Below are 12950 nucleotides of genomic sequence, written 5' to 3' on the forward strand. Positions count from 1 at the left end.
GGTACACTTCTATGAGGATTCGAACTTTTGCTCTTCAGCAGGCTAGCATTTCCTACTGAATTCTGAGGAGCACAAACTCTTCAGATATGTAGGCATTTTGTTTTTCCCTAAGTCAAAAGCTTTGTGTCTATATATAGTCTGTTATGTCTCAGAATGCATTTTGTCCAAATCAGATTTAAGCATCACCAAATGGTAGTGTACAGAAGCAATGGTTCAGAAGAAGGGAACTAGTTTGTAACACCTTTCAAATTTTAGTGTTTCACCTCCCACCAAAAATATCCTCAATGGCTTAGCTGGTTAAGAGTATTCCAAAGCGAAGGCTGAGGTCAAGGTTTTCATCTTCGCAATGGCCTGTTTACTTCTATTCCATGAGGGCCTCAAATTCACCTCTTTGAACTTTATGTTTTGTCTTTTTTTTTTTTTTTTGGTACCGGGGATTGAACTTAGGACCTTGAGCTTGCAAGGCAGGCGCGGCACCACTGAGCTAAATCCCTGGCCCTGAAATTTACGTTTCTAAATAAAAGTGGACCAGGTCAAGAAAACAAACAAAATCCTCACCATGACAAGAAAGCTCACAAGCCCAGAAAGCGGGCCTTTCATTAGGCCTTTTCATTCATTCTTTCTGCTTAGCAGGTGCTGAGCATACTTTTTAAAGCAAGGCAACATCGCCACCCTGTGTTAAATAATCTTCATTACATCCACAATGTTATTGCTAAAAGGATCACACAAGCGGATTCTCAATAATTACAGAATATAGCTTTATTTATAGAACCTTACAAATAAAACATTTACAGTCCACATAAGTTATCTTCTTTTCTAATTCTTCTTATAACACCTGAGTTATTTAAAATAATACTGTGATGGAACTGCAGAACTGTAAAGGGAAATATGAAAAACAAACCTCTCTCTATTGCAAAAATCAGATTTTTTTCTAATAAAGCAGATTTCCAGCACACTATCATCTCTTTGGAAAAGAACTTACTAAAAATAGATCTTAGGCTACCCAGAGATTTTTTTTGGTACCAGGGATTGAACTCCGGACCTTGCACTTTCGAGGCAGGCGGTGGAACCAGAGCTAAATCCCCGGCCCCTAGAGATTTTATTTTTTGGTAGTACTGGGGATCAAATCCAGGGGTGCTCTATCACTGAGTTGTATCCCCAGTGCCTTTTATGTTTTAAGACAAGAGTCTTGCTAAGTTGCCCAGTCCGGGCTTGAACTTGCAATCCTCCTGACTCAGCATCCCAAGCTGCTGGGATTACAGGTGTCCACCACCGCCCCTAGCTTAGAAGTCTTTTTGAAACTCAGAGTGAAGGACCATTGCAGAATGGCCCCCAGCTGACACTAGACACAGAACACCTTTGGAGGCAAGGACAAAGAGCAAGGCGAGAAGCAGCAGAACCCTGTCCCTGGCTTCCAGCTCCTGTGTGTGACACTTCCTTGCTGACGTGAATAGGAGCTGGTCTGTCTGGAGAGAGGCTGAAGAAGCTACTCAGGGGAGAAAAGCCCTCTGAACTCACTACCCTGGAGATTTCTAATATGTACAAATGCTTAAAACAGCAAATTCAACTCTTAAACGTCAAAAAGAAATCATGTTGTCAGCTCAGGAGTCGAGTCTTGCCAATGGCAACAGACCCCTCCCTCCTAAGATCCAAAGGGGGCTGAACCTGCACCAATGCCTTTGAAGAGGATTAGTTCATATCTGATTTTCATTTTATTCAAGATTAGGTCTCTAAGCTCCTCTCTTAACCTTAGAAACTCATGAACTCTAAGTCAGTATTCTACCCCAGAAAAAGGATTTTTTTGTTTTGTTTTGTTTCTCAGTAGTACTGAGGATTGAACCCAAAGCCTTCACACTGAGCTATATCCCCAGCCCTTTTTATTTATTTTTATTGTGAGACAGGACTCACTAAGTTGCCCAGGCTGGGCTCACACTTGTGATCTTCCTGCCTCAGCCTCCCAGAGTGCTGGAATTACAGTTGTGCGCCATCACGCCCAGTGACAAAGAATATTTTGTAAGGAATGATAGGATCTATACAGGGAATGCTAAAATTAAAAATTTAATACATTAATATGAGTGAAATAAGACAAAATCTTTCAGAGTCTTAATTTTTCTTTCTTTCTCGCTTTTTTGTGTTTTTGCAGTGCTGAAGAGGGAAGCCAGGGCCCTGCACATGCAAGGCAAGCACTCTACCACTGAGCTACACCCACCTGAATCAAAAATTGTGTCATTTTCTCCTAGCTACTGAAAGCACTTTGAGAATTATAAAACAGAAAAGACAAAGAAGCACTCTTAAAACAATATCAACAGATACGATGCTAAAATAAAGTTATATTCCAACATCCAAGGAACTGGTTCTTTGGTAAAACTGGACCCTAACCCTACCAGGAGTTGGTCCTGACATTCGATCTAGAATCCCGACGGCTGAAGTTCCTCCTCCTTCAGCCTGTTCTTAAGTCCAGCCAAGTCATAAGCAAGATCAGGGGGAAGCTGAGCAGCTTGTGCTCTTTTCAGGAAGATTCCTGGTTTGAGGGCTGTTTCCCAAGAAAAAACAAAATAGATGCTGCTTGGAATCACTGAGAGTGGACAGTTTTTCTGCCTAAGAACAGAAAACCTCAGGCATTGGCGATAAACCTGTGCTCTTGTCTGTCCTGCAGACAAACACGGCCCCCGGGCTGTGACTGTGGGCAGCACTAAGGCTTCTGGGGAGACTGGCTCCCTAGAGTGGCTAAAGAGTCTTGCATTATCAATATGATAATAGTAAAGCAATTCACCTAGTGAACCTGGAGATCAGCTCCCCTTGAAGCCAGAGTTCTGAGGCAGGAGCTCCACAGCGCCCTCGGCTGGCCTGTAGTGTTAGGGACAAGCACACCATCCACTTTCTGGAGAGGATTAGAACAATTCATACCAGGACGTGTCATCCAGAGCGGCGCTAAACCCCACATGCAGCAACAACGTCTGCAGCACCCCAAGGCCAAGTCGTGAGTTTCTGACCTCACAGTCTAGAGCCCTCTAGTATTCACACTCGTGTTTATGTAATTAGCAGGTCCTCCACTTGGCCAGCACTGATGCCTTTACTGATTTCCCTTGGTCACCATGGTAAAGCATTAACAACCGCACTTTTACTCTGCAAGTAAGCTTGCCAGTCTGCAGGAGAAGTCTTGATTGGGGCAGTGAATCTGTGCAGTCTCCCCTCTAATACAAACATTTTCTTGTTATTGTTTTTGTTTTTTGAGACAGAGTCTCACTATCTAGTTCAGGCTGGCCTTGAACTCATTATGTAGCCTGGACTGACCTCTAATTCACAGCAACCTGCCTGCCTCAGCCTTAGCAGTACTGGGATTACAGGTGTGTGCCACCATGCTTGCCACATAAACATCTGAAATGTGCTCAAAATGTGCTTCTAGAGAGGCAGCTAAAGTCTCTTAGAAGAAGAGAGCTGGGAATCAGCAAAACCATTTCTTTTCTTGCAGAGCTCCTACCCCTCCCACTTAGTGTTAACATGACAGAGGAGGTGGCCTGGGCAGCTGACCCCTACACTGGCTCAGCCAGACAACCAGGAGACAGCAGGGTTGGACAAGAGCAACATCCAGCATCCCGGTGGGACCAAGTGAGCACCCTGACAGGTCCCACGTGATTGGTTCTACGTCCTGTCACTCAGGATGGTCCCTGCCTCTTGCCCTATTCACCTGCTATGAGTTTTAGTTCTCTGAGAATATTAATAGGAACGGAACAGATTCTGAAAGATTGGTGGGATGGATGCCTGTGCTCTGCCCTTTCTTTGGAATAGGAGAATCAAATCAAAAGGGGCACCTTGAGGTCCAGGATGCAATTTCAATTCAGGGGCCCCCAAGGATGAATTCACCTGCAGATGTTTCTACCCAGGCTCTGACAGCTGCCTCTATTTTTACACTGCAAGGTCAAAGATGCCAAATCTCACAGTGTTGCTTCCAAGAGAGATCAGAGTAACCAGAGAGGAAAGGGAGAGGCTTGTCCTGTGTGCGACATTCAGGTTCCAGCGTGCCCATGAGGAAGGGGGAAGGAAAGGGGCGAGGCACTACCTAGAGAGTGGCTACTGGACGGCTTGCTTTCTAGGACACAGTGACATCTTGAAACATCTGACATCTGAATGCAGGCAGATGGTCTGAGGCAGTTTTTACAGAGCTGCCTCTTCTGTGTGCCACACAGAGGGTGAGTCCTCAGGCAGGGAAAGCAGCCTGGGGCCTGACTTGTGATGTCAGTGGCCCCACAGGGCCCTACCCGATCTGGATCTGCCCCGAGTACATGGTGAGGAGCAGCATGATGGTGAAGCCAGTCAGGAGGCCCAGGTTCTGGATGACGAAGGACACTAGGATGGTGCCTTTCCTTTCGTCCTCCTGGCAGACCTCGTTCATCTCAGGGAACTGAGGAGGAAGAGAAAAGCAAGAGCTGAGGCTCCTTCTAAAACTTGGAAGCCAGGCACTTTGGCGAGCACACAATACTGCCAATCAGTCAATGGAGAAAAGGAGCAGTCACAGAAGCTGGAACTTGAGTACAACACTGTTCTCCCAGGCAGCTACCTCGACTTGATAACTATACCAGTCGAACAAAGTACTGGGCACCCTGAGGCACTGGATGTGTTCAATGTGGACTAAACTCTAAAAACACTTGGAGAGATCTTTTTACTACCAAGATATTGTTGCTGTCTGTTTGGGAAACTAAGCAACTGTGTCTAGGGACTAAGAATGGAGACACAAAGTAGCTGTGATTCAAAGCCTTGTGCTGCTGGGCCAGTGAGGCAAATGACCACTCAGATCATCAAGCGATGCTGAAGACATGTTCTAACCATGAGGCAGGCTTCTGTCAGAGGAGGGAATCTAAAATGTTTCCCTGGAGGAGGCTGTGTGGAGGCCCAGTGCTCTAAGCAACTCATCAAAAATATTATTTCCGGGCCAGGGATTTAGCTCAGTGGTTCTGCCGCCTGCCTCGAAAACACAAGGTCCCGAGTTTGATTCCTGGTACCAAAAAGAAAAAAAAGAATTGTAAACATTACGTATGGGCTGGGGATTTAGCTCAGTGGTTTCCCTGCCTGCTGCGCAAGTGCAAGGACCCGAGTTCCATCCCTGGTACCAAAAAAAAAAAAGTTATTTCCACAGCCAAGTGTGGAGGTGCACATCTGTAACCCGAGCACTTGGGAGCATGAGGCAGAGGAGGATCACTGCAAGCTCAACCCCAGCCTAGGCTACACAACAAGATCCTAACTCAAAAAGCCAAAGCCAAAATCAAGAACCACCCCCTAAAACCAACCCTTCAAAAAAAGTTATTTCTAAGGATATGTAGAACTGAAAAATATATATAGCAAAGCATTTTCTGTATATAGTATAGAGGGGATATATGTTTTATTTTTTTGAGGCAAGGTCTTGCCATGTAGTTCAGGCTGGCCTTGAACTCACTATGTAGCCCAGGCTGCCCTCAAACTCATGGCGATCCTCCTGCCTCAGCCTCCTGAGTGCTGGGATTACAGGAATGGGCACCAGGCCCAGTTATATATGAAGATATACTGTATAACGAAAAATAATTCAAACAGGCCAAAGACCACATCATGGCAACAAATAAGGAAAGGAGTCAACCTTCTTAGTTATACAAAAGGTCCAACCAGATAGATAGGTTGAGAATTCAAAATCCTTAGATGGTTCATATCCATGGTAGGGACACAGGGTAGGATACAGTTTCAGATTCTGCTGTTAACAGAAGATTAAGCTCTTCTGAAAAGCTATCAAAGGCCTAAAGCCAGAACCAGATGTATGGCACACGCCTGTAATCCTAGCACTAAAGAGGCTGAGGCAGGAGGATCATGAGTTTATGGCTGGCTTGGTTACATAATAAGATCCGATCCCCCAAAAAAAGGAAAAGGAGAAAAAAAAGGAAAAGCCTAAAACCAGCAATTCTAGTTCTGAAACTAAGGTATATCTATAATGTCTTATCAATTAGTAGTATCACGGAAAAGGATATTTGCAAAAAGTATGCAACATGGAAAAATATATATTATTTAAAAAGAAATCAGAACATAAAATTCCATATTCAGTGTGATTATCATTATTTAAAAACAGACACAATTCTCCGAGACGAAAGAGAAACAAATTAATGTGCTGTTATTGTTATTTTGGGGCAGAAAAATGATGAGTAATTTTCTTTCCTTCTCTCCCTCATATTTTCCTTCCCTCTTTTTATTCATCTCCGTATACCTGTTCTACCATATTTAAGTACGGACCCTAGATCAGATAGCATCATTTTCTTTAATGACATGCAAACAGAAACAAATTTTTGCCTTTTAAAATCTGACATCCTGGCCAGGCATGCTGGTGTGTACTTGCAATCCCAGCTACTAAGATGCTGAGGCAAGAGGATCAGTCCAGGCTAGTGTGGGCAACTTAGCAAGACCCTGTCTCAAAACAACAAACAAATGAACCTACAAACCAAACCCCAAAACAAATACCTCCTTAAGAACCCTTAAACAGTGCGTCTGAAATAGGTAAAATGTGAGATATGCAAAAGATACTTCAATAAAAATGTTATTGGGCTGGGGATTTAGCTCAGTGGGACCTCACCTACCTAACAAGTGCAAGGTCCTGAGTTTGATCCCCGGTACCAGAAAAAAATAAAAAATAAAAATAATAAAGATGTTTTTAAAACCAAATTAACTGAGCCAGGGATTTAGCTCAGTGGTTCTGCTGCCTGCCTTGCAAGCGCAAGGACCTCAGTTCGATACCTGGTACCAAAAAAAACAACAACAACAAATTATCTGCTGTATGCAGTGGCACATGCCTGTGATCCCATCATTGAGGGAGGCTGAGGCAGGAAGATTCCAAGTTCAAGCCCAGCCTGGGCAACTCAGGGACTTAGCGAGGGCTTGCCTCAAAATAAAAAAGAGAGAACAAACAAACAAAATTAAAAAACCAATGTCCTCTTAGTTATCCTGTCCATGAATTTAGTAATCCACCCAGTTTGGCCTACGCGGCATAAACGTTAGCAGACTTACCATATCAGCTAGAGCAATATACAGGAACATTCCTCCAGCCAGAGCAAAAATCCAGTTGGCGGAGAAGTGGCTGCCTGCCAGGATGCCAAAGGCCAGGCCTACGTAGCAGCAGCAGGCAGAGAGGAAGTTGAAGAAGAGGGCCTGCTGGATACTCATGCCGGCGTTGAGCAGGATGACGAAGTCGCCTAGAGGGACACGGAGGGGAAGGATGTTGGGTCAGAAGACAGACTGCTTATGCCGTGGAAAATAGCAAGATGCCCCAGACTCAAGACTGACAGGACAACACCAGGGTCCCTTCTTCAGTTTCCTCTTTAGGCACTGTGTCCATCTGCCATGCTGGCTGCTTCCTCACAGCCTACAGACAAAATAAGTTACGAGATTCTGAAGGAAGATGACCAAATAGCAGTGGCCTATCTTTTCCTGTCTGATAGTGAACTAAAAGGAGCTCCTTGCTTGCGACTGCAATAAAAGATACTTTCAGGAGATGAAACTGAGAGAAAGAAAAGTTAGGAAATTTGCCCAAAGTTACAAGCCAAAATATGGCAAGCATAAGATTTAATCTTGAGTGGCCTGTGAGCCTCCAGCGTCCTGGCTTTTTACACTCCTAAGCCCTGGCTCAGCTACTTCATCCTCATCCACCTGCCAGACTTCGAGCATCCATCCCAGCTTTGGAAGATTAGCAGGCTTCATGTCACCGCCTGTACTGAGCACTTGGCAAGTGATTAAGTCCTCTTCAGCCCTGGTTCTCCCTTAACCACAGGACAATGGGTGGGCCGGGCCATGTGGACGTCTCGGGGCTGCACGCTTACCCAGCTCGTGTGGGAACTCCTCACAAAGGATGGCCACCGAGGTGCTGATGCCTTGGAAAACAGACACGGTGAAGGAGGCACCGATGGCCAGGCCATCGATGAAGTTATGCAGGCCATCGCTCAGCGTGATCATCCAGGCCAAGGTGCCGATATCAGAGTAGCGCACACCTTTCAGCCAGTAGCAGGTGCTCTGCGAAGCCTGCAGGTCCTGTGAGAAAGTATGCAGAGGGCACAGGGTGGACCGTGTGCCTTTCAAGGTGGCCCAGGCTCCCCAGGCAGTGGCAGCCCCTGACCTGCACAGACAGCGAGCCCACAATGACCTTCTCGTCCATGCTGGGAGTCCTGCCATCCAGCTCGCTGCTGCAGGCCTGAGGAATCATGTGGTCCAGGTCCCCATTCTGCAGCTTCTCCATCACGCCCTCCTCCTGGTCCTTCTTGGAAGGAAGCGTCTCTGAGGCAAAGTGGTTATGTCCATGATGGTGCTGGAAGGATGACAGGGAGGCGTCAGCACAACACCCACCGAAACCACTAGCCCAGTGGAACACCTGATGGAATGAGAGCTCCAGGCTCGGGGAGGCCTCATTCCTGCACAAAAGAAAACCAGAGCAGGCCACCCAGAAACGTGGGCAAGGTGCATGCACAGCAGCGCCGAGCATGCAGGAAAGGACTGGGTGTTAGGAACCAAAGCTGTCCCCGAGGACACTCTCATGGAAGCAAGGTGGCCCTGCTGAGTACAGAGAGCTCTTCCTGTGCAATGGTCACTTGCATCCAACTCAGCAGCTGTGCAGGGAACAACATCGTGCCCAGCCCTGAGGCCATTTCTCTGGAACCACACTAAGGCAGGTCAGTCCCAGTCTCTGCTGCCTTACCTCATACTCAATGATGCCTGCTAACAAGCCCTTGCCTACCATCAGAAGATACAAGTGCACACACAGGAGATGTTGGAACAAAGCAAAGGGGACAGGTGCAGCTACTGGTTAAGGGCTCATCAGCGGAGATAGGTTCCAGCCCCAGCCAACATCCTCACCAGATGAAATGGGACGACCTCCTCGTGACATCTGTGGTTTCTACTATGTGACAGGAAGCTGTGTCCCGTCAGCTCTATCGGTGACACAACATTGAGAGGAAACACACTGATACTTTTTGAGACAGGTGTTTAACTACTTAATTCTTTACTAACAATGAGGTCTCACCTCGTTTTTCTGCTTAAGAAGCATCTTCAAGATCTTCTCTGTAAAAAAGAAAAGGTAGAATCCCCCAAACACCACTGCAGACTTGGAGACATAATAATCTTCCAGAGGGTTGAAACCAAAAGCCTGTGGACCCAGGAAAATAAAATCAGTTGAAGAAAAACCTTCACTGGTTCCCTCACATGTCTCAACTACTTCCTTGACTCCAGGAAAGTGATGTCCTGGAATAACTCTGCTGCCTGCCCAAACTCTCGCCAGCACAATCTAATCCTGATGCTCCCGGATGTGACGTCACTGCTCCTGCCAGGTTCCCTCTTGCTTCTCTTCTGATGCAAAAGACACACCATATTTAGGACTTGAAACTTAGAAGAACAGCTGTGGATACGGCTCTCTGCTTTTAATGAGGACTCCATCTTAATTTGATTTTTCTCAGTGCTAAGCTACAAAAGCACCCTGAGGGTGAATTCCACACTTAAGGAGAGGACTTTTTATTTTCATCTCATCTAGCAGCCCTGGCTTTTCTGCCTGTAAACACAATGGGAAGCAGTGCAATTATGCTTTCTAAAAAGGGAGCTCCATCCTTCAGTTAAACAGTAAGAACTGCAGCATCTCCCTGGCCACGGACCTTACAGGGACCTCAAGGCTGAGAAAGCAGGCTATGTCCCTGTGTGCGTCAATCCTTGGTGGCTCTGGAAGCAGGCACGGCAATGTCCATCTGTAACCCCAGCTACTTGGGAGATTGATGCAGGAGAACTGCCTGAGGCCACCTTGGATAACACAGCAAGACCCCGTGTCTTTAAAAATAAAAACGCTGGAGGAGGGTGTTGAAAGCTTCTCTTATTAAGGAAGGGGGGAAAATCCACTGTGAAGGACTGGAAACCAGAAATCTATTCTAGGTTCAGCTCCTGATTTATGGAAACAGGCTTTGCAAAAACTCCAGCCCTCCAGGAACAGGTCACCAGTAGAAGATGAATCTAACCCAGGGGAACTCTGGGCTGCTTAAAAGGTGAGTGCTCATCCTTTTAAAGGTTTAAAAAGGACCAAATTCAATCATGACCCTTTCTAAGAGGCCTACACGGTGGCCAGATTCAACACTCTCAGGTCAGCTCAGGTCAACTCTTCAGGAAAGCTGGCTCTTCTTAGGGAGAAGTGATTTGCAAAGAGACAACTAACACCCCTGCACACAGGCCTGCAAGGATGGCAGCACCTGGTTATTTGGCTTGGGTGGGGGCATAGGACATGGAACCCAGGCCTCAGGAGCAGCTCCCTTTCTGCAGGTCAGAATCGAGTGAGCAAAAAAAAAAAGTACTTAGTGGTGTTGATCCCACAAGAATACAAAATAGCATTGTGGAAAACACCTAGCGCTCTGAGAAGCACATGGAGCCATCTTTCTGCTTTGCCCGGGCCTGCCAGGCCACCTAAAGTGCTCTGTCTGATGCTCATTATAATTAATGGGTCTACCCACAAAATTGCACCCAATCAGACAAAGCGCCTCCGGGGCTGATGGCCAAACTTTACAGACACTCCGCTCCCTCTGTTTGGTGGAAAATATTCTCAAGAACCTGGGCAAGGGGCAAGGGTGCGGTTGATGTATGCGAGCCCAGACTGTTCTGTTCAGATTGCCTTGGCCCCCCAATCCATACTGGGACCCATGGATTCTGGCGGTATTTATATTTGTCTGCAGCAAAAGCCCCACTCTGAGAGCCAGAAAGTGACCTCGCTACCCTATTCTTTTCACTCAGCACCTATAGCACTTTCCAGACAGCAGGCATTTTACAAACATTAACTCATTTTGTTGTCTTGAGGTTGATCCTACTGTCTCCCTCATTTCACACGGGGGAATAGAAGCAGCAAGGCGAGGGGGCTTGCCCCAAGCTGCAGAACCTGGAGATAAGGAGCGAGGATTTGAACCTGGCTCTCAAACCTATGCTGTGTGGCCCTGCCTAGCTCATGCCTGAGTCCTGGCTTCACTTTTTCAAGGACAGACCCTGAATGCTCCTCCCTGTGCCCGCCGTGTGAATAGAGGGTCCTCCCACTGGCCACTGGCCCCGGCAGACAGGCTGCTCTGGGGGTGAGCTTTCTGGCTTGCCATACCTCGGGGATGAGCTGGAAGAGGGCGTTGGAGTAGAGGGTTCCAATCGCCAGAGCTATGAAGTAGAGCAGCAGCCTCTTGTAAAAGGTCTTCTTCATGAAGGGCACCACGCTGGCCCCCATGAGGGAGCAGAGGGAGATGACGGTGACACAAAGGAGACCGTATCCCCACACTGCCAGCCCACCCAGGACAAGGAGGGGGCAACCACCATTTAGGGGAGGAAGATGGAGAGGAGAGGAGAGGGGGGAGGCAAGAGGCAAAGTACAAGTAGGGAGGGAGAGAGAAATAGAAAATTTATTAGTGATTCAAATGCGATGAAATTTCCTTCAATCAGCACAGAAGAAATAAGGAGGCATTTGGGGTGGCCTTGGAACCCTGTGACTACTGCCCCTGTTGCCTTTAGTGGCCTGAGTTACACCTGCCAGCTGGTGTGACCGGCAGGTAGGATGGGCTGCCCTTGTCACACATCTGAGATATGCCCAGGCCCATTACAAACTCTGGGCCCAAGGGTTCTTTTTAATAGGACACAAAAGCAAATGGAAAGAGATTGTTCATTATGCTGCCCGGTTTGCTTGTGCATCCAATCTGTGTCACAGAAGCACAGATGACATGACCTGCAGGTGGTGTGTGCAAGACAACAAAGCCAGATGTGCAGAGAACAAGACCCGAGGACCAGAGGGTCATTTCTGAACTTCAGTTATTTTTGTTTGCTTCCATTTGCTTTTTGAGAGGGGCTCAAGCATAGAGAAGAGAGTTCCAAGATCACCTCATCACAAAACAACATGTCCATGGCATTTCCTCATGGGACCCACTCTGGGCGGAGAGTCCAGGCCCAAAGGGCAGGACAGGCCCAGGCCAAGGTGAGACATGGGGACTTCCATTCCAACAAGCAATGAGACATATCATTTCAGTCTTTAAAAAATTGCAAATTCAATTTCTGGAGCTGAAAAAATAGCCCAAGATGAGGCCTCCCCTGGGAAGTGCTTGCTATCCATGTGGAATTTTGAGATGGCAGCAACGTGGTTACCCTTAAATCACTGCTTCTCTCATTATGAAGGAGGGCTAGGCCAGGCGAGGAATGAAAGCCCACGTGGCATCTTTTCTGGGTCCATCTTTCAGTTGCGAAGAGAGGGGAAGCTGCTGACGTGGGCTCTTTATGTAAGGCAGCTCCATCACTCCTGGTTGGCCAGGTGTCCACACGTTACCTGCACCCCTGCCCCCCATAGCAGCATTCCTGCCCAAGAGGAAATTGTAGACAGGCTGTCAACTTGGGCCTTATTTTTATAGCTCCGCAGCCATGACAATTAAAAACAAAATTACCAGACATTTTATAACAGTCAAGGAAGGGTCCCAGGAAGTCAGTTCTCTCAGAAGAAGGTCAAGATGCAAGGTACCAAGGATTCCTGCCCCTTTTATTTCTTTTTCTGTTTTCCAACACTGGGGGTTGAACTCAGGGCCTTCACACTGAGATACACCCCCAGCCTTTTTTTATCTTGAGATCGGGTCTCACTAAGTCACTAAGTTGCCCAGGCTGGGCTGGAACTTGTGATCCTCCTGCCTCAGATTCTCAGAGTGCTGAGATTACACCTATGCACCACCACAGCCAGTTTGTTTTGTATTTTCAACTTTGTTTGTTCTTGTCAAATGGTCTTTGTTCTAGTTCTGCTCTGAAAGCCACAAAAGATGGCTTGCTTAAAAGTAAGGATCACCTTATTTTTAGGCCATTCTATGCATCTAGTTTCCTCCCACTGCATTCAAGATGGATAATCCACTGGCATCCACAGACAGACACCAGGGTTTCCCTCAAAACAGAGGGCATGCTACGTGCCCATCAGCGGCACT

General features: G+C 46.9%; 1 protein-coding gene across 10 annotated transcripts in view; it reads right to left on the reverse strand.

Moving 5' to 3' along the window:
* Positions 1 to 741: 741 nt before the first annotated feature.
* The window catches only part of Slc39a14 (solute carrier family 39 member 14), a 42181-nt gene continuing 29972 nt past the window's right edge, over positions 742 to 12950 (reverse strand). For 4 of the 10 annotated variants that reach the window (XM_087216838.1, XM_004848300.3, XM_021261242.2 and 1 more), the window contains 5 exons: positions 9020 to 9142; positions 8120 to 8308; positions 7827 to 8034; positions 7018 to 7202; positions 742 to 4402 (listed from right to left, as the gene is read on the reverse strand). In XM_087216838.1, the coding sequence (XP_087072964.1) occupies positions 4256 to 4402; positions 7018 to 7202; positions 7827 to 8034; positions 8120 to 8308; positions 9020 to 9142 (852 nt within the window). In that variant the 3' untranslated portion in view covers positions 742 to 4255. Of the gene's footprint in view, positions 4403 to 7017; positions 7203 to 7826; positions 8035 to 8119; positions 8309 to 9019; positions 9143 to 11110; positions 11281 to 12950 lie in introns of all 10 variants that reach the window. The other 6 variants (XM_087216837.1, XM_004848301.3, XM_087216839.1 and 3 more) reach the window with 3 other exon arrangements.

Source organism: Heterocephalus glaber, unplaced genomic scaffold (assembly GCF_053883595.1).
Source record: "Heterocephalus glaber isolate CG9 unplaced genomic scaffold, H.glaber_assembly_v1.0 deba00001460, whole genome shotgun sequence".
Taxonomy (NCBI): domain Eukaryota; kingdom Metazoa; phylum Chordata; class Mammalia; order Rodentia; family Bathyergidae; genus Heterocephalus; species Heterocephalus glaber.